Below are 20,179 nucleotides of genomic sequence, written 5' to 3'. Positions count from 1 at the left end.
TGAGTTGTGAAGCTCTGTGAGTACATGTATCATGAATGATTATGCTAGTCAAGATTGGTTTATGATCAGCTACCCCCAAAACCCTTCTATTGTATTTGGTCTCTGAAATATGCAAGTTGTTAATAGATCTAGATCTGAAACTTTGAAATAATTAAGCAGGCTGTTCAATTTGAGAATTGGAGTTCATTGGGTTTAGGCCTTGAATTGGTATCCTTTTGTCTATACGTGTATCATCCAGAATGGTACCGTGATGCCAATCAGGATCACCATGAACTCTGTGCTTCCTGTTTCCATCATGTCTGCTGACTTGTATTGAACTACTCTTGCTCTTTGCGGATCTTGGGGATCTTCAATAGCACTGAAGTGTTGTTTATATATCAAACTACTGCTGAACTGATGCAGTTGAATTAGTATCTAGTTTCTATAGAGACTAATTACTGGCCTACAGACTATGATCATGATCATTCTGTTGCAGTGTTTCGCCACAGAATATGAAATAAAGTAATTTCTACTGTGATAACGAAGAATTTTTCGCTCTTAGATCATCTACATTTCTTAGACTAAATATATTATAAATTAGTTACTGAACGAGGTTCTTTCTTATTTACTTTGTTATTTAAATAGGATATCTATGGTAGAGAAATTTCTGTTTTTCCTGCGCCAAAGGGACAAATAATGACATAGAAGGAGTCTTTACTTGATACACCTACCTATAGTTGGGTATGCTTGTTTTACAATGTTCCTAAAATGGGCGTGTTCTGGGCCCTTAAAGCATTCCTTTGGTTATGAGCTTGGTACATAAAAGATTGATGTGTGGAACATAGAGTAAAATAGGATCAGAGCTTTATCCTACAATAAACCGGTTGCCTTGCAAGCCATTTAAAATGGGAGTCAGTTGTCTGGTACTTATCGTCACATGAGATGCACATTGGAGACTGATTGAGCAAACAATTGTAGAAGGGTCACTGGAACTGTTGCACCTCTTTAAACTAAGATATAGTTTCCATGTAATATGCACTTAGGATATGCGCGTGTACTTGTATCCTTAAACTCCTGGTGTTTTAAAGATGCAACTTTTCATATTCTCTTGTGATGGTAATTGTATTATAACACTTTCACTTTGGAAGTGGGGTAACTTTTGTTCCTTTCTTTGCCTTCCACAGAGGTTTGAGATGTTTTTGTTATTTTTTCTTTTGTTTTTAAGCTGAACTAGGCAGTGGCTGGATGGTGGCTCCATCAATATGCACATTGTTTCTGGTGGACCGACTATTGTTGATGCTGCTGCTGCTCTGCTGAAAGCTATAGTTACTAGGAACCCAAAAGCAATGATCCGATTATACAGTACAGGCGCATTTTATTTTGCTCTGGCTTACCCTGGTTCTAATCTTCTTTCAATTGCCCAACTCTTCTCAGTGACTCATGTTTATCAAGCTTTTCATGGTGGTGAGGAAGCTGCAATTTCCTCTTCTCTACCTTTGGCGAAACGAAGTGTTTTGGGCGGCCTCTGACCTGAGTCATTGCTTTATGTACTGGAACTTAGCGGCCCAGTTGCTTTTGCCGCAGCAATGGTTTCTGATTCAGACACTCCTGAGATTATTTGGACACACAAGATGCGAGCAGAAAATCTGATCCGTCAGGTAGCCCTGAATCTGCAACTGGAGTTTGCTACTTGTCTTTCACCCTAAGCATCTTTTGTTAACATTTAGTACTTACATTCTAAAACATGGTGGTAGTTGAGTCATCCTCAATGCAAATAAGTGCTGCATTTAACTCTCAGTTTTATTTGATTAGGTTCTTCAGCATCTTGGTGATTTCCCTCAGAAATTGTCACAGCATTGTCATTCCTTATATGACTATGCTCCAATGCCACCAGTGACATATCCAGAGCTGAAAGATGAAATGTGGTGTCGTCGTTATTACTCGAAACTTATGTGATGAAATTAGATTTCCTAATTGGCTATTGTTGAACATGTTGAGTTTTTGCAATCATTGCTAGTAATGTGAGAGAAGAGTTAACTCGAAGGCCAATGGACCTTTCTGAAGAAGAAGCTTGCAAGATACTAGAGATTTCCATTGATGAAGTATCCAGAGACGACGCCCCTAAGAAACCAAGTTTTGAGTCAGTTGAGAAGATACCTAATATATCAAAGCAGATTGAGTATATTGATGAGGAAAAGCTCAAGAGACAGTATAGGAAACTTGCAATGAAGTATCATCCAAACAAAAATCCTAAAGGGAGGGAGAAGTTTCTGGCAGTGCAGAAAGCTTATGAGTGCTTGCAGGTATGCCAAATTCCTTGATCCTGTGTGAGGATCTGTTGTTACTCATAAAAAACGGAGACTATATGATTAAGCTTGAGAAAAAAGAAAGAACATATAGACAAGGGATCTTATAAGCTGCCAGATCTTATTTCAAATGAATTAGTCGACTTGTTTAGACGCCGTTTTCACAATTAAGCTGTTTATTTGACTCATAGAAAGTGCTCTAAAGGTATTTATGCTGTCAAGATGAGCCAAATGCTTTTTTACACATATAAATGGATATCAGTATTGGTTTTAAATATATCTTCGAACTAGGAAGGACACGGGACCATATATATATATATTTAATTCTTAGATATGATACTACCTCAATTTAAGGTGTGGACCAAGAAATAAATTTAAATATATAAATTTAAGTGGCTTTTGCGGAAGAGTGAAAATGTAAATCATAGGGCTTTCCTATGAGGTTTGGACTACTTACATATGTTTCCCTTTGGTTTTGTTGCCTGCATCTAATATTTCATTCTGCAATCAGTAAACTTCTTGGAATATGATCAGCAAAGTTGGACAAAATTCCTAAGTTGAACCCTACATATGAGGGTTTTTATGAGGCATGTCTTTGGCCGGAATGCAATCCTCTTTAATTGGTTGTATTTCTTCATATTTGAGTTCCATGTTTCATATTTTCTTTTTAGTGATCTACTGCTTTCTTATTCCTCTTCCTTAGGTGACCATGCAAGGATTGCAAGGTCCCCAGACTTGGAGGTTGTTGCTTCTCTTAAAGGGCCAGTGTATTCTATGTAGGCGATATGGGAATGTATTGATGCCATTCAAATATGCTGGATATCCTATGCTCTTAAGTGCCATTACAGTGGACAAGGATGATAACAATTTTCTTTCCTCTGATCAAGCACATCTTCTAGTTGCATCCTCGGAACTTGTTTGGTTGACGTAAATTCATCATCTGCCTTTAATTTCCATATCATTCTTCTTTAGATAATACTTTGTAAATGTACTTTTGCTTATGCTATTTCCACATATTTAACTTTCAGGTGCGAGTCTTCATCATGGAATGGTGAAGAGCTTGTGAGAGATGGTGGAATACCTCTTCTTGCAACCCTCCTTTCCCGTTGCATGTGTGTGGTCCAACCAGCAACTCCTGCCACTGAACCGTCCGCTACTATTGTCGCTAACATAATGCGAACCTTTCCAGTTTTGTGTCAGTTTGAAAGTGCGAGAACTGAGATGCTCGAATTTTCAGGATTAGTTGATGACATTGTTCATTGCACTGCACTTGAGCTTGTTCCTGCTGCTATTGATGCTGCCCTGCAGACCATTGCTCACCTTTCTATCTCCTCTGAAATTCAAAATGCCCTTCTGAAGGCTGGTGTACTGTGGTAAGATAGATCATTATATTGTTATAATTATGCTTTCATCAGTTTTCTAGCATGAGATTCTAGTTTCTGGAAGTTCACAGAACACTACTATTTCTGTTATGGATTTCTTGACCGTCCTTTTATATTTATCGCCTAACCTGGTTCCAAGTGACATATTGCTTAGTGACTTAGTTTCTATTCGTTCATTACTTTTCACTCTTTTGCCCATATAATTCTTTGTAGCTCATATATGGATATTGAATAATGAAGCTAGCCATATTGGTCTATTTATAATGCTCTTTGTGCTCATGTGGATGACTTTGTTGCTGGCATTTTCTCTGTGTCTGTCTGAGCTTGAGCATTGCCTCATCTTCTTGCATCAGTATCTGCAATCAGTCATGCTGGTGCAGTGCCTGAAGAAGAGATTGCCCTGCATTAAGTATTAACTTAAAATTGAACTAAGTCCACTTGAAACTACTTCTTGCCCATCTTCAGAATGTGATTGTACCTTGGCTCATATTTCATTTTATCTTGGTTTATTCCGTTGTTTTATTGTTAAATTATGAATTGAAAATATGGAACAATGCAAAGGTCATTCTAATTCTCCCTTTGAAGATCAATGAACTTCATTTTGTTTGCTTCTTTCTCTGTTGCTTCTTCCCGTTCTAAGAACAAGTAAAATGAAGTAAATGAAAGGGAAAAACCATGGTTGAGATCGTGCTGAGTAGTTTTATTGTCCAGATAATTATGACGGCCCTTTGCAATAAGTAACAGGGTCACTGACAATAATCACGACGTGGAAATGATTTTTTAACTTGACATCTCTACGTGAACTATAATTTCATCTAGCCTTTGTCTTCAATTGCTAGCATTGCGAGTTTCAGGTCATTGTTTGTTTTATTTTCTTTAGAAAAGCAAGACGTCTTAGTGAGTGATTGATTGGAAATCTAAGTCTCTAACTCTTGATCAGTAATCTGCAAGATACTAGGTGTATTTTCTTTATTAATCTTCTTTATATGGGCGCAGTGCTTGCTAGATGATATATAATTAGTAAGAAAAATATTTGCAATTATTCATATGTTTCATGATTACTAATTTGACTGTTTCCATGCAGTTAGCAATGGCCAGTAATGTTAACTTGGAACGCTATATCTCACAGGACTAAAGGCTTTAGTGGAGCGGACCTTCAAGCACTTCTTTCTGACACACAACTTGAAGCAGTTCATTTGCTCTTGGACAGGGAAGATGGCAGTGGAACTGGAAATATGCCTATTATCACGGGTGCTCCTCTGGAGTCCATGGCATCCAAGGCTAAATGCCTAAATCATCAGTTTTAGAAGCTGAGAAGCAAAGGTTGTACGATATTTACAGCCAGTTTCTCAATTTAAAGTGGTCTGTCACTGAACAGGTATATCTCTCATTCTCTCTCATTGGTTTAGTTTGAATTTTAAAATTTATTGATAGTTTTGTACGTGAATGTGTAGTTTTGGAAGAAGTATAGTAGGTATATCTTAAAGATGAAGCTGTGCTAGCAAATTTAATAAATTATTGATTGGTAAAAAACCCATGATTGTCGATTTTGTTCGATTATTGCTTATTATTTGGTGCAGTTATGATAATGTTGGATTTTTGTTTTTATTTTACAATGTTAATTTATCGTAAATTGAACTTTTAGTACTTTCTTGGTTATTGAATATGTGCTTTAGCACCATCCCATCAATAAATACCGTACCTAAGTCTGAAGTGCCCATGATATGATATGTTGTGTCAACAGCTAGTCATTTCTGGAGATGGGTACTAAAGATTTGGATTTTGTAAAACTGAACCAATTAATTGGAAGAAAAGCTGGTGGGATATCAGTATATCCTTTAACACCATCAGTTCGAGGGAAGGAGGAGCCCTGCAGCCATATTATGTTCGAGGCAAAGCTATGTCTGAACGTGTTGAAGATTTATTTACCCTGGTAATTCTGGTATTTTTTCTTTGTAATTTAATTACATGCGAATTTCGAACCCCACCATTGTCACTCTTCAAGTTGATGGAGGGCTATAACATTGTTATCATGATGTTTAATTGAATTTGTGTAAGATTCCTTTGAACTATGTCTAGGTAGGTGGAAAGTGATGATACTTGCAAGCCAATCTTTTTACATAAATAGTTTGTACAGTCTAATGTGACTAAGCCATGATCCAAGGTATACTGGGTCATGGCGTAGTTGAAAAGTGTGTTGGTAGGTTGAAAAGTGTTGATACTTATAAGCCAGAATTTTTACATAAATAGTTTGTGTAGTTTACTGTGACTAAGCCATGATCCAAGGTACCTATTGGAGTTCCTTCTCTCATTCCATGCAATGTACTTGTGTTTATAACTTTATATATATTTCCGTTCATTTAGTTTGGTGTATTTCTTGTGCATATCTCATGTTTATGTATACCTAATATCTACTTGGGGGAATACTAGTCACTTTTTTTACAGGTACTTGTGTGCATATTTATATTCATTCCTTTTGTTCATGCCCTTTTTAAGCACAGTGCACTTCTCTATATATTAGAAGGTTTAAGAAAGGGGACAAACTGATAAGTTAACATCTTATGCTTGTCAGGGTTTGGTCCTCTATGTGTTCTCGTTTTGTACTGTTGCCTTGTGTTCTAGTTTTGGTCTTATTGAATTGAATGGTAGGTTGTGTTATTCTCTAATGAAACCAACTGTCATAGCTCGATTGGGAAACATGCTTTGGTCCTCAACTGTCGCTTTTCTTATTAAATTTCTTAGAAACAACTGGAGATTGATTGATTCGGTTGTTGAAATTGCCAACTATAGGTCAACCATGTTCTTCAAGATGTGCAATTGACTGACCAGAAGTGGTTTAAGCAGTTTGTTTCTCAAAGTGAGGCAAGAATGGAGGTATATATTGATCTCCAGCAGAAATGAGACTAATTTGCCTACTTCAACTAAGTCATGTTAATTGTTGATTTCCAGAATCGATTAAGAGGCAGGGGCATAGCATTGCAGCTGCAAGGATGGATGTAAAGCTCAATGTTGCTGGTCGGATCTCTGAAAAAATGGGTGGTGTCAGGTTGATTTGTTTGGAGTCTTATTTTCACCTTTGATATTTGGAAAGCATGTTGATGTCTATAATATTATGAGATGCATCACCATTTGTTATATGACCAAGCCTTTGCTGGCCATTTGCTGAATTTTAGAAACTCGACTATAAACCATGATGGGTGTTTTGTTAATCGTGGGAAGTTAGAGTGCACTCTTTCACTTGGTTATAGAAACCTGGTGGAGATGAATCCATTATGTTTCTTGGCATCTGTTTATGCATGGATGTAGTGTCCCAATCCATTTTAAGACCAACCTCAAGTTCTTTCATGTGCGAAACTTTGAAATGGAGATAGGAAAAAAAACAATTAGTACATCAAATTAATTTTCTTGTGCTGTAATTACAATGAAATAAAAGTATATATTGCTTTACTACTTCTATTTTGTGGGGTTTCTCTTGTGAGATCTTGCCAATTGCAAGCACAAGGGAGAGGGTGGAAGGCTGAACAGTATTACCTGCAACAATTGTGCCCCAAAGAGTCCATTAGAGATTCTAGGTATGCGGGTGTTGGACAGTACCACGCAATGCAATGGTCAGTCAATGTAAATTACTGCTGTCTTGCATTGTGAGTCCTAAAATGCTGTTTTCTTGGCCATAGTTTTCTATATTATAACTCTTTTAAGTGTAGTGTTGAGCAGTCAAGGATTTGTCTTTTAAAGCTTTAGACCACCAAAGGATACGAGTAATTTCTCATAATGGCCCCTTTTATTGTCATGTTGTAGTCAAGGAACTGAACACCAAGAAGATTCTTGTACGAGATGTGGAGATAGTTAATAGCTCAGGCCATACATTTGATGTGCTGCGATCTTTCGTGGTATGAGATGTGGAGACACTTACTAGCTCAGACCATACAAACCCCGTTCTTGACACCATCCCAATTTTCAGGAACGTGTTCTCTTCCCTTTTTACTTTTCATTCCCTTGTTTGAGTGGGTTTCTGTGCATAGATTGAGGACAATGCATCATGCATGTGCTTGTTGTGGGAAGAGGTATGTTGTTCTTTGTTGTTGTGATTGGTTTTTGAGAACGTGGTTGGATAGTCATTGTAGCACGATTCTTGCGAAATTGGTTGTGTTGCTGGAAATCTGAAAGTTGAAATTCGTATTAATGTGTGGAATGTGGATGTGTGGGATGTGAAATTTTTTGTTTGGTGGCTGAAAAGTTTTATTGAACACCAACTTGTTAATGAAGTTAGTGTGTCTTGAGAAAAATATGTGAATTATCTTGTGGTAGTTGCTGAATTTTCAGATTGTCATCTTGTGATATCCCTTAGATTAATAGGAATTTTGGTTTAAGTCGAGATAAGTAAGAGAAACGGACGCTGTGGCATATTAAAAAAACCCAAAAAAAAAGGAAAATTGTGTTAACTATGTTCCATTGACTGCATCAAATTAACAATGTTCAAGAATCAACACAAAACCCTTTGTGTGAGCTTTTGGGCCAAAGCACTTCCATTTCAATAGTGCTTCTATATTTATTTTGATTGAGGGCGTCAAACTTAGTCTGTCCGTTCTAGAACTTGCTTGTGTAATACATTTTGAGACCACATTCTTGTTAGATTGGTGTATGAAAGTGATAAGGGCACTTAGGAAAAACCCATTGACTTGAACAGAGCCTACCTTGAATTCACCCATAGAAAAACTCATTTGAGCCTTTGCTTTTCTTTTCTTGGTTAAACCACGTTATAAGCTTGACTATCCCCTTTTTGGTTATTTCCTGAAGTGATATTGAACCCATTCAAGGGCATGGTGTTGGCTTGGTTGCTTTTAAGTTGACATGGAAGTGAGTTAATGTATTCAAGCTGCATACATGGATGCATCGTTAGCCCTAAGGGAAAGGAAAAAAAATGGAAAGAGAAATTGAAAAAAAACAAAAGGGAAGAAAAGTAATGAAAGAGAGAGGAAAAAAAGAAGGAAAAGAAAAAAAAGGAGAAAATGGGAAAAAAAGAGAAGAAAAATGATGAAACAGAGGAAAAAAAAAGGAGAAAAAAAGAAAAGATTAGAAAAAAGATGGAGGAAAGGAAAAAAAAAAGAGAAGAAAAATGGTGAAACGGAGGAAAAAAGAAGGGAAAAAAAAAGGAAAAAAAAGAGGAAAGATGCAGGAGATGCAAGAAATGTAAAAATTTCACGAGTTTTGACTGTTCAAAGCACTTGAATTAAGTCGAACGAAAATGAGCTTGGAAGGATAAGCAACTAGGTTGGCATCGTGCCTTTGAATTCATAAGCCAAAGTTCGACCTGTCTTTTGCCACACCTTGTCCTAAGCCCCATTACAACCCATTGAAAGACCCTTTGATTCATGCATTAATTTGCATTTCGTTCGTGGTGGAGATTTGATTCACAAGCAAGCCTATGGTAATGGCATTCTATGTATTGACTTGAGTGAAACCCGAATTCTTAAACACCTTATGTTATGAGTGATTACAATGACATCGTTGTGAGAACCCTTGTGAGAGTGTTGAGACTTGTTTCATTTGGTTTTGATGAAGTCAATGGGATACCTACTTGTTGAATGTTGTGCTACAAGTGGTTGTTCTCAAATTGCTATCTCTTCTTTAACTATTAAGTCATATTAGTGTAGGGGATATACTTGAGTGATATGAAAGGAAATTTGAGAATTGCTACTTGGATAATTCTTGTATTTGGATCAAGACATGCTTGAGGGCAAGAATGGTTTTTGTGTGTGGAATCTGATAACATTTATTTTAATGCTCCTATGCATGCACTTTTTCGAGTGATTGGGAAGGATCTTATTGCATGGATTGCCGATGTTAAGTTACCCCAATTTCATGGGAAGGAGCGTAAGTTATAGGGGGTCAAATTCAGCTCTTGTGTTATTGTGCTGGGTGTAATTTAGTCTAAAGTTCACAGATAGCATGTCTTATACTTAATGTTGTCTATCATGTGCCTCTTTATTTGTGTTACTAATAATTATTTCACTAATGGGATCAAGAGAAGTCTTTAGGTATCACATACTACTTTACTCTTCTTCTTGTCCATATGGGTGTCAGGTTATCAATATTTTTCTCATCCAAAATGCTGAGGGTGGAGTTAATCTTAACTGCTTAAATTCGCTCGCTGCCGAAAGAGTAATTGTAAAAATGTTGAAACTATTGTGGTCGTCTTTATCAATGGAACTGGAAATGTGCTTATGTCATATGTTAAAGAATGATATGTGAAAGCCGATTGTGCTATTTCTTAGAGTGCATATGTGAAAATCTTTCAATTGACAGCATGGAGAGTTCATGGCCTCTGCCATCTGCGTTGGCTTCTGTAACTCATAAACTGAACCTTGAAAATTGATTCAAATCACCTTCATGGCCGAGAGGTCGTTGGGTGCGCTGAGCATGGACACACCCAGTTATTTTTTGGGTTAAACAAAAAGCTTTCAGTTTGCCATCAATGCCTTTTGTAAGTACCAATGTTTTTTGTTCCGATTTTCAGTGTCTTCTTATAAAGATGAAGATTTACAATGTTGGATACTTTTGAGTATATCAGGGTTGGAAATTCACGAGATTCCATTAAAAGTCACCACCGCTTGATTTTGGAAAGCTATCAATATCTGATGCTTCTCCGATAATAGGTATGTTCACACTTGGTTTTGGCTGAAAAAGCACTTTTGGACCAATTATGTCTAATTTTCTTTTACATTTGGTTGGGTTAGTTCTGAAGTTACTACCACTTGTAAATGCTTGTCAAGTTAAATATTGTCAATTGTTCAGAAAAAGTAAATTGTTGCTGTTTTTCATTGGGAATCCTAAAATTGCTCTTTCCTTGGCCATACTTTTTCAATATTATAACTATTTTGACTGTTGAGTAGTCAAGTGTCTTTTAAAGCATTAAACCACCAAAGAATAACCAAAAAATACGATTAGTTCCTCTTAACGGCATCTTTCATTGTCTTGTTTCCTAATGGCCCCTTTTATTGTCTTGTTATAGTGCACGAACTGAAGATTACGAACATTCTTGTACGACATGCGGAGGCAGTTAATAGCAGACTTTTTGTGGTAAGTTGTTTGGGTGTCATGTTATAAATACATGACCTCTTTGTGCTTGGTGTGTGAGGATGGGCATAAAAATTAGTCTTCTGATCTATCTTGTGTGCTTGTCATTTCTCTTTTTGCAGCCCATTCTATGACATCTTTGTAATCATCTTGCTGTATGTAGAATGATAGAATTGTGTTGTTGACTTGCACTTGCTAAGACTCATGTGCTTACTTTTGTTTGATGACAGCCTAATCCATCTCATGATTTGAAATCTAAAGAGAAAAATGAAGAGGGAAGACGCAAATTAAGACTGAAAGTATGTTCTCATCTCCCTCTCTCTCTTGCATACTGCTTGATCTCTTGTCCACTAGTATTGCTGAACAGTCCCTTGTTGTCTTCACCTTAATTATGTGGACTTCTAGTTTTACTTTATTGCTTGTGGCAGAATATATCCATATTATTACAATTATTCTTTTCCCCATCACACAGTGTGAGTTAAATGTGGCCTCCAAGTTGGTTTTATGTTTCACGAAAAGTAAGATGTTGTACAGAAATTTACTTATTTGTTTGGATCAATAAGGGGAAGATGAAAGGGGAAGGTGTAGTTGCTTTCCAAGGGGATGTATGATACTTATTTGGTGGACTTGTTTAGTTCAACCTAAAGGAAGTAGTTGTGTGGTACTCCTTATTTGATACTATAGAAATAAGGCAGGGAGGAAAGATTGATTTTTTATGTTTACACATTCAATATCTTCCTTCTTTTTTATGAAAAATGGAAATTAAGGGGGTGACTGCTTTTGCTCCTAGACAGGATGGGAAAAATGGCTTTGGAGGGTTCCCTATACATTAATTTTGCATTCCTTCCTATTCTCCCCTCTAAGGAAACAAGGGGATGTACTGTGTTTTGCAATAAATTTTTCTTATACTTTAACTAGTTTCAGAATGGATCATGTATCCAGATCCCGAGATTTTTTAGACATTGACAATATGGAAAAGAAATCATAGAGGAAACTGGTGTGTGATTTAAGTGTTTAAGAGATCTGTACATTTGGAAATTGTTACAGGCATTAGGGGTTTGGTGAGATTCAAAGGAAATAGTAACAAATAAGACTTTTTGGGGGGGGGGGGGGGGAGGAAGTCGTCGTGGATTTTTGTTGCGAAATTCAGGCTGTGGAGAAGTTGTGCGATATATTGCTGCATATACTCCACTTAGAGTAACTCTGGTACCACACAGTGTAAACCTTGTCCCGTAGTGAATATTTCTGTTTTGGCATGATATTGTATTTTTATTCAGAGTTTGTGTTGTGCTGTAACATTTTGTATCTGAAGTAAGCAATTTGAATTTAAACCAATTTGATGTCTGGTTTCTCTGAGATTTATCCTCCATTGTCCAACACTGACACTTTGAAGAGCACGTCACTAACGCCATCACCATCACCACTACAATAATCAATCACCATCATGAAATTAAAAAAATTATTAGCATATACTGTGAATGCAAATATTTGGTTTATTTGGCTGACAGAAGCTTTGGTTATATTTTACTCATTCCCATTTGCATATACTTTGCTATTCTGAAATGATGTCTTATGGCTTTTGTTGAATGCTATGCTTTAGTTTTAAAGCGAGGAAAACGTGAATGCAATGCGTAAATATATTTTTATTAAGGCAACGGAGAGATAACCTTTTGCGTAGAACTTTTATGATCGGAAAGCTATGTTCTTTCATTGTTAGATAGGTTGGGGAGGCCGCATTATATTTTCTGGCATTGATGCATTAGTCTCTCAACTTGAATATTGCATGCATGTAGCTCTTGTGGTTATATTATTTGAGAAATCTTGTGCTGTAACCTAAGAGTATGTTAATGATGTATACTTGGTCCGCATTTTTCCTTGATGCCTTTCCCTTTTTTGGGTTTTCTAAGTTTAGATGCAAATAATTAAAGTTGCACAACAAACTCATACATGATCACTTAATATAAGAAACTAGTCATCCTTGACAAATACATATTTACATATGCAAATATTGGATTGGCCGACTTTTTGCTGAATTACATAGTAAATCTTCAATAACCTTTGTAGATGAAAGATTGACAAAAAACTCTGAATTAATGGCAAAAGACGACAGAGCCAATTCGGGTTCGGGATCGAGACCAATGTCCTCATGTGGTCGTCTTTGGTTAATGGTGGAACTGTGTGTGGCCTGGTGAGACGACAATAGTTTCGTCGAAAAGCCTTCTCACAGAGGCCACCTCAAGTAAGGCAAGTGGGTTTGGCCCATCAGCTTCTTGCCCATCGTCGGAAGCCTAGCAGCCGCCAGTGTCTTAGCTACTGCTTCTGACTCCTACAGTGGCTTCTTCGAAGCAGCCGCTGCAAGAGAATTGCGAAGGATCCCAAGCGGGACAAACTGTTTGAGCACCGTTATTGAGAAATCAAGCGAATATATGTGGTATGTTTCGATGGATTACTGAGTTTAAGGGTAACTTATTGATTCAGTTTGAATTTTAAAACTTATTGATAGTTTTGTACGTGAATGTGCATTTCTGGAAGAAGTATAGTAGGTGCATCTTAATGATGAAGTTGTGCTAGCAAATTTAATATTTTATCGATTAGTAAAAGAATCCATGATTGTCAATTCGCGAAATTTGTAGGGTCATGGAAGTAGTGAAGAGGAAGATGTTCCTCTGGATTATGCAATTAGCTCTTAATTTGAAGCTTGTGTTGCCTTACATTAACCATGCTTTCCCATGCAGAATATCTTGATATGTTTAAAGCAAATTCAGCTGCTGAGGAATCCAGAGTTCGCTCTGAGAAACTGTTCTCCAGACCAGTTAGAATTTCTCTCTGAAGCACCTCTATATTTGGAGATTAAGCAATCCCTGGGTTTTCTTGACCATTTAATGTTGGGAACCCCTGCTTCTCCTGTGAGAAAAATCCTGCTGGAGAGTGGTCTGGGCGATGTTCTTGTTGGTTGCGGGGGTTGAAGTGGGCTCCTCCAGCCTCAGTTTAGTATTGGACTATAATTTTGTAACCATACCCCTACTCTTGGAGTATAATTGTTGAAACTTCAGGTTGTTATCAGTCTTGCAATGAAAATTTAGTTTTCAAGAAATGGAACTGATGTGATATACTGAAGATAATTGGTTTTGTTTTCTGTTGGCTTTACTAGTTTCATGGTAACTCTCATCATCAAATCAAACGTTAAATTTGATATGGTATGCGGTGTCAACAGCCAGTCATTGCTGGAGATGGGTACTAAAGATTTGGATTTTGTACAACTGAACCAATTAAGGAAAAGCTGGTGGGATATCACTATATTCTTTCACACCATCAGTTCGAGGGAAGGAGGAGCCCTGCAGCCATATAATTGTTCGAGGGTGAGGCAAAGCTATGTCAGGACGTGTTGAAGATTTATTTACCCTGGTAATTCTGGTATTTTTTTTTTGTAATTTAATTACATACGAATTTTGAACCTCACCATTGTATCTTTTCAAGTTGGTGGAGGGTTATAACTTTGTTATCGTGATGTTTGAATGAATTTGTGTAAGATTTCTTTGAAGTATGTCGTAGAATACTGCATAGGTAGGTTGAAAAGTGGTGGTACTTGCAAACCAATTCTTTTACATAAATAGTTTGTATAGTCTATTGTGACTAAGCCATGACCGAAGGTTTGGGTCATGGCTTAACTGAAAAGGGTGTTGGTAGTTTTTTTACTGGTACATGTGTGAATATTTATATTCATTCCTTTTGTTCATGTTCTTTTTAAGCGTGGTTCACTTCTCTATATATTGGAAGGTTTAAGAAAGGGGACAACTGATGAGTTAACATCTTATGCTGGTCAGGGCTTGGTACCCTATGTGTCTCGTTTTGTTCTGTTGCCTTGTATTCTAGTTTTGGTCTTATTGAATTAAATGGTAGGTTTTGTCATTTTCTAATGAAACCAACTGTCAAGCTCAATGGGACAACATGCTTTGGTCCTCAACTATTGCTTTCCTTTTCAAATTTATCAGAAGCAGCTGAAGATTGATTGATTCGGTTGTTCAAATTATCAACTGTAGGTCAATTGTGTTCTTCAAGATGTTCAATTGACCGACCAAAAGCGTTTTAAGCAGTTTGTTTCTCAAAGCAAAGCAAGAATGGATATTGATCTATGACAGAACTGAGAGTAATTTGCCTTCTTCAACTAAGCCATGTTAATTGTTGATTTCCACAATAGGTTAAGAGGCAAGTGGACATAGCATTGCACTGCAAGGATGGATGCAAAGCTCAGTGTTGCTTGTTGGATCTCTGAACAAATGGTTGGTGTCAGGTTAATTTGTTTGGAGTCTAATTTTCACCTTTGATATTTGGAAAGCATGTTGATGTCGTAAAATATTATGAGATGCATCACCATATGTTATATAGACTAAGCGTTTGCCAGCCATTGACTGAATTTTAGAAACTAGGCTAAACAATGATGGGTGTTTTGTTAATTTGCATCACCCACAATTTGATTCTATTGCTTTATTAGATTCAGGAACACCACCTCCTATTAGTACACTAGAAGAGGAGTCAGCGTAGCATGAACTTTATGTTGTCAAAATCATGTAATACTTGTCGCACTAGTGATGGTCTGTTTGGGGGGATAAATCATGCGGATAAACAGAAAATACAAAAACTTTTCCCATTGTTGTTGTATTTAGACATATAAGATGCCTAGAAAAATGATGATTTGACGGGAGTTATTTGGATTAACATTTTATAAAATTTTCCATTGATCATTAGAAAATAGAAACATGCAGGTATGCTTAGTCAAGAGTCCATAAGAAATTCTAGGTATGTGGCTGTTGGATAGTACCATGCAATGTAATGCTTAGTCCTGCCGCTGTTTTGCATCGTGTGTCCTAAATTGTTGTTTTCTTGGGCATACTTTTTGAATATTAACTCTTTTGAGTGTTGAGCAATCAAGGACTTGTCTTTTAAAGCTTTAAACCACTAAAGGATATGATTAATTTAACGGCACCTTTTATTGACTTATTGTAGTCAAGGAACTGAAGACGAAGAAGATTCTTGTACGAGATGTGGAGACATCTACTAGCTCATACCATACATTTGATGTGTTGCGACCTTTTGTGGTAAGTTGTTCGGGTGTCATGTTATAAATACCTGACCTCTTTGTGCTTGGCATGTGAGGATGGGCATAAAAATTAGTCTTTGGATCTTGTGTACTTCTCATTTCTCTTTTTGCAGCCAATTCTAGTACATCTTTGTAAGCATCATGCTGTTTGTACAATGATAGGACTACGTTGTTGAGTTGCAGTTGCTAAGACCAACCTAATCCATCTGATGACAACCTAATCCATGACAACCTAATCCATCTGATGATTTGAAATCTAAAGAGAAAAATGAAGAGAGAAGATGCAACATTAAAGCTGACAAAGTATGTTCTCGCTTACTTATCTCTCTCTGTTTCTCTCTCTCTCGCATACCGCTTGATCTCTCGTCCACTAGTATTCCAAGAGAGTCGCTTTTTGTCTTCACTTTAATTATGCGGACTTCTAGTTTTACTTAATTGCTTGTGGTAGAATATATCCATATTATTGCACCTATTCTTTCCCCAATCACATAGCAGGAGCTAAATGTGGCCTCCGAGTTGGTATCTGTTTGATAAAATGTTTAATAAAAAGTAAGATGTAAGTACAGAAATTTACTGCTTTATTTAGATCAATAAGGGGAAGATGAAAGGGGAAGAGTAGTTGCTTTTCAAGGGGACGAATGATACTTATTCTGTGGACTCCTTTAGTTCAACCTAAAGGAAGTATTTGTGTGGTACTTCTCCTTGCTTGATATCATAGAAATAAGGTAGGGAGGAAAGATTGATTTTTTATGTTTACACGTTCAGAATCATCTCTTTTTTATGGAAAAAAAAAAAGCAAATTATAGAGGAAATTGGTGTGTGATTTAAGTGTTTAAGAGATCTTTGCATTTGGAAATCATTATAGGCATTAGGGATTTGGTGAGATTCAAGGAAATAGCAATAATTTGTTTTTTTTTTTTTTGGGGGGGGGGGGAGTCATTGTTGATTTTTGTTGCAAATCTCAAGTTGTGGAGATGTGCGATATATTGTTGCATATACTCCACTTAGATTAACTTTGTTACTATATAGTGTAAACCGTTGTCTCATGGTGAGTATTTCTTTTTGGGCATGATATTGTTTTTTATTATTCAGAGTTCTATTTTATGCTATAACATTTTGTATTTGAAGTAAGCAACTCAAACATAAACCAAGTTGATGTCCAGTTTCTCTGGAATATATCCTCCATTGTCTGACCAATACTTGACCAATACTTGAAGAGCACCTTACTATCAATATCACCACTACAACACTCTATCACCATCATGAAATTAAAAAAACATATTAGCATATGCTGTGAATGCAATATTTGGTTTATTTGGTTGACTGAAGGTTTGGTTATATTTAATTTGTTTCCATTTGCATATACTTTGTTGTTCTAGTACGATGTGTTATGGCTTTTGCTTAATGCTATGCGTTAGTTTTAAAGCCATATTGTAGAAACTTGTGTGAAGGGGGTCAACCCTTTCTTTTTATTGGTGCAGATCAGTGATTTAAATGTAATCAAACAGGAATTGAAGCTTTTCGTGGAAATGTATTGGCACCAAATGGTGGATTCAAGGTTAGCATTTTTTATTTGTGGCAAGATTTTGGCTATTTTTTATACTTATCTTGAGTAGTAGTTCCTCAATGATTGTTATGATTACAATGCAGCTCATTTGATTAGATTATATACTTTATTTTCTCGATGTGTTGGTTGCTCTCAGAATAGGGAACAAAGTTGAATAACCATGTACCAATAAAAAACGTTAAAGTCATTTTTTTAAGAGGAACGTTTGAGTTGCATAGTTGTTAAGATAGGTAAATTGGATCAGGGTCCAGAATAGACATAAAAAGAAAAACGTAAGGTCCAAAGGTGACTTTTTTTGCTTGATAAGAAATAATAAACAAATGGCAGTCATATTTGGGTTTGTTGCGTTGCTGTTCATTTCTATGTTACTTGGTAGCCTTTCCTTTCTTCACAACAATTTAGGTTTATTTTTATTTAAACCAAATGTTTTAAAGGTGCCATCAATGGAGGGACCTTAGATTGGTACTTTGGAAGCAACCCTCATGGTGCTTAAGGTACATGCTTCGATTATCCAAAAATTAAAAATATTCTTTTGGACTTGATTTGGTTTGTTTAACAAAAAGCATGACCTCATCACTAGTGGTATTTAATACAAGGATCATATTTGATTAAATTGGTGGTGTGTTGTCCACAATTAATTTATAGTTATTGAAATTAAAGAGTCAAATGTTAAATCTTAAACTATTGCATCAGTCTTACTTGGGCTCAAGGCTACCATTAATTTTTTATTTGATATAATTGTTAAATTTAATTTAAATTAGACAATTTCATATGTTTTAGGTCACCATAGAAGCATCGTATTTTAATAAAATGTAGGATTAAAACGGAGTTCGCTCCTTAAATTAAATATCTTGGCTATATTATATAATTGTAGATTTAATCATGTTTGAAAGTATGATCATTCTCATTTTACTTTTAGACAGTAGCATATATTTGTCTGTTTTATTAAATCCAAAATCAATAACTTTATTTAGGTCTTGATGGCGTACTTTAAGCCAAATTTAAATCGAGTATGCTATTGTTGTTAATGCTTTTTATTAAGGTTCCATCCTGAATTGTAATTAACTTTTGATTGTCAGTGGTTAAAATATCTTTTGATATTTTTATTATTTAATTAGTGTTACTCTTAAAGTTCACTAAATATTTAAATTTTCTTTCACGTGCAAAGTTATAGTGCTTTTATTTAATTGTCTAAGCTTAATTAATTAATTACATGTGCATAAAATATATTTTTCTACAAAAGAGATGTCATTTTGCACATAAATAAATGAATAAATTGATTAATACTTGTTTCTATGATTGTAGACAACAAGATGGAATAAAATAAGACGTACAAATAATTTGTTGATATATGAAAGAAAATAATAATACAAAAAAAAATGGCATTTGATATATGTGATAATTGTTTCAACTTATTTGTATCATACTATGCGTGCGTTAGAAACAAAGAGAATGACATCCGACATGTGACAATCATTTAATCTTATTTGTATATGTACGGATTTTTCATTGAATTTTTGAAGTTATTTATGACTGATATGGAAAAACTTTGAAAATTGGTCATTTTTTAATGTTCATATGTTCTTTAAATGATAGCATGAAGTTTGTATAGTTTATTAATATTTTTGAGTAATAGTATAATTATAACATTTTAATTTATCCACACGGATTGAGTATATAATTGACTTTCGATGTGTGGTTAAAATATCCTCTTTTTTTCTTTCTTTTGAAATTGGATTTGTTTTTGTTGACTAGCTGAAAGACTAATCACCCATGAATTAACTGTCTTGCTTAATTTATATAATTGATAGATTTAAAAAATATAACTCCATCATATTTGGAAAATGTATTTTTATGGTCATTTTCACTTTATTTATTTTAAATTAAGAGCTTTATTTAAGCAATAATAGTGATGTCCTATCAGTATACTAGGACTACTTTCATTTTGAGATTATTTGCTTCCTTTCATTTAATTAAAATGTATTGGGTACATTTTGTTGTCTGGTTATTTATAAAGCTTGAGGAGATTAGAATAATCATTTTATTGGGTTATAACTTTTTAATAGTTTTTTGGTTTATTTATCTTCTCTTTTATTTAATTAAATAGAAATAATAAAAAATTCAATTGTTTGAATTAACCTTTTATATGTATGAAACATGGTCAATTAGTGAAAATAAAGTCTAAATTGAAAGGACTTTTACATGTCTTTGAATTTATTTTTTAGTGTTTTGTTTTGTATTGTAGAGATAGAGAGAGAAAACAAGAGCTATGTTTCGAAAATTAGCATATGTTTTTATTTATTTTTGGAGGTTTTTTGGAGGGATAAGATTCTGTTGATTTATTAATTATATTCCCTTTGTATGTATTTATATTTGTTGGTGGATCAAAATATATATAATTATATGTGTTGTAAATAAGTTATTAAATTTTATTTTTTTGAAATAATAATTATATATTTTATAAATCATATTATTTATAATTAATCACATCACTTTCATTATAATTAATTATTAATTAAAACATCACTACCAATTTTAGTAACATAATAATAAATAATTATTTTTTATGTATTTTGTCACTAATTAATGAAATAAATGAACATGCCAAAAAAATAAGTTCTAATCACTTGAAAAAGTTCTATTTTGTAAAAATTATAAAATTATTGAGAGAATATCGTGCATAAAGTTTCCTGATAAAATTTGAACTATTTAGCATATAATTTCTGTTATTTATGGGTATGTACTGTTAGTGTTTGATAAATTTAGTATA

At 35.1% G+C, this 20,179-nt stretch overlaps 1 protein-coding gene and 1 long non-coding RNA gene across 3 annotated transcripts; both read left to right on the top strand.

Annotated features, from left to right (window-relative positions):
* The first annotated feature begins 1,225 nt into the window (after positions 1-1,225).
* Positions 1,226-13,336, top strand: LOC110011390 (dnaJ homolog subfamily C GRV2-like). The gene is made up of 13 exons (XM_088883234.1): positions 1,226-1,637; positions 1,792-2,282; positions 2,989-3,212; positions 3,314-3,658; positions 4,752-5,045; positions 5,412-5,600; positions 6,458-6,541; positions 6,617-6,713; positions 7,466-10,151; positions 10,239-10,323; positions 10,680-10,747; positions 10,975-11,043; positions 12,809-13,336. The coding sequence occupies exons 2-5, from the start codon at positions 2,028-2,030 to the stop codon at positions 4,753-4,755; spliced, it is 828 nt and encodes a 275-aa protein (XP_088739360.1). The 5' UTR covers positions 1,226-1,637; positions 1,792-2,027; the 3' UTR covers positions 4,756-5,045; positions 5,412-5,600; positions 6,458-6,541; positions 6,617-6,713; positions 7,466-10,151; positions 10,239-10,323; positions 10,680-10,747; positions 10,975-11,043; positions 12,809-13,336.
* A 145-nt stretch (positions 13,337-13,481) lies between these two features.
* Positions 13,482-18,186, top strand: LOC105179907 (uncharacterized). Of its 2 annotated transcripts, none has more exons than XR_016066984.1 (6): positions 13,482-13,797; positions 13,896-14,149; positions 14,943-15,024; positions 15,749-15,840; positions 16,005-16,145; positions 17,351-18,186. It is a non-coding gene; the product is annotated as an uncharacterized LOC105179907 (long non-coding RNA). The 2 variants fall into 2 exon arrangements; XR_016066983.1 differs by having other exon boundaries at positions 17,324-18,186.
* Positions 18,187-20,179: the final 1,993 nt, after the last annotated feature.

This window comes from Sesamum indicum, linkage group LG8, assembly GCF_026168435.1.
Source record: "Sesamum indicum cultivar Baizhima isolate 11 linkage group LG8, ASM2616843v1, whole genome shotgun sequence".
NCBI lineage: Eukaryota > Viridiplantae > Streptophyta > Magnoliopsida > Lamiales > Pedaliaceae > Sesamum > Sesamum indicum.
Note: the sequence above shows the minus strand (reverse complement) of the source record. Positions and strands in the feature narration are given on the sequence as shown.

What these genes read in the sequence shown, in the direction of transcription:
- LOC110011390 (XM_088883234.1), top strand. Translation starts at nt 2,028, where the DNA reads ATGGACCTTTCTGAAGAAGAAGCTTGCAAGATACTAGAGATTTCCATT. An exon ending in AAGCTTATGAGTGCTTGCAG is followed by an intron (nt 2,283 to 2,988) that starts GTATGCCAAATT and finishes CCTCTTCCTTAG; the next exon opens with GTGACCATGCAAGGATTGCA. An exon ending in TCGGAACTTGTTTGGTTGAC is followed by an intron (nt 3,213 to 3,313) that starts GTAAATTCATCA and finishes TTTAACTTTCAG; the next exon opens with GTGCGAGTCTTCATCATGGA.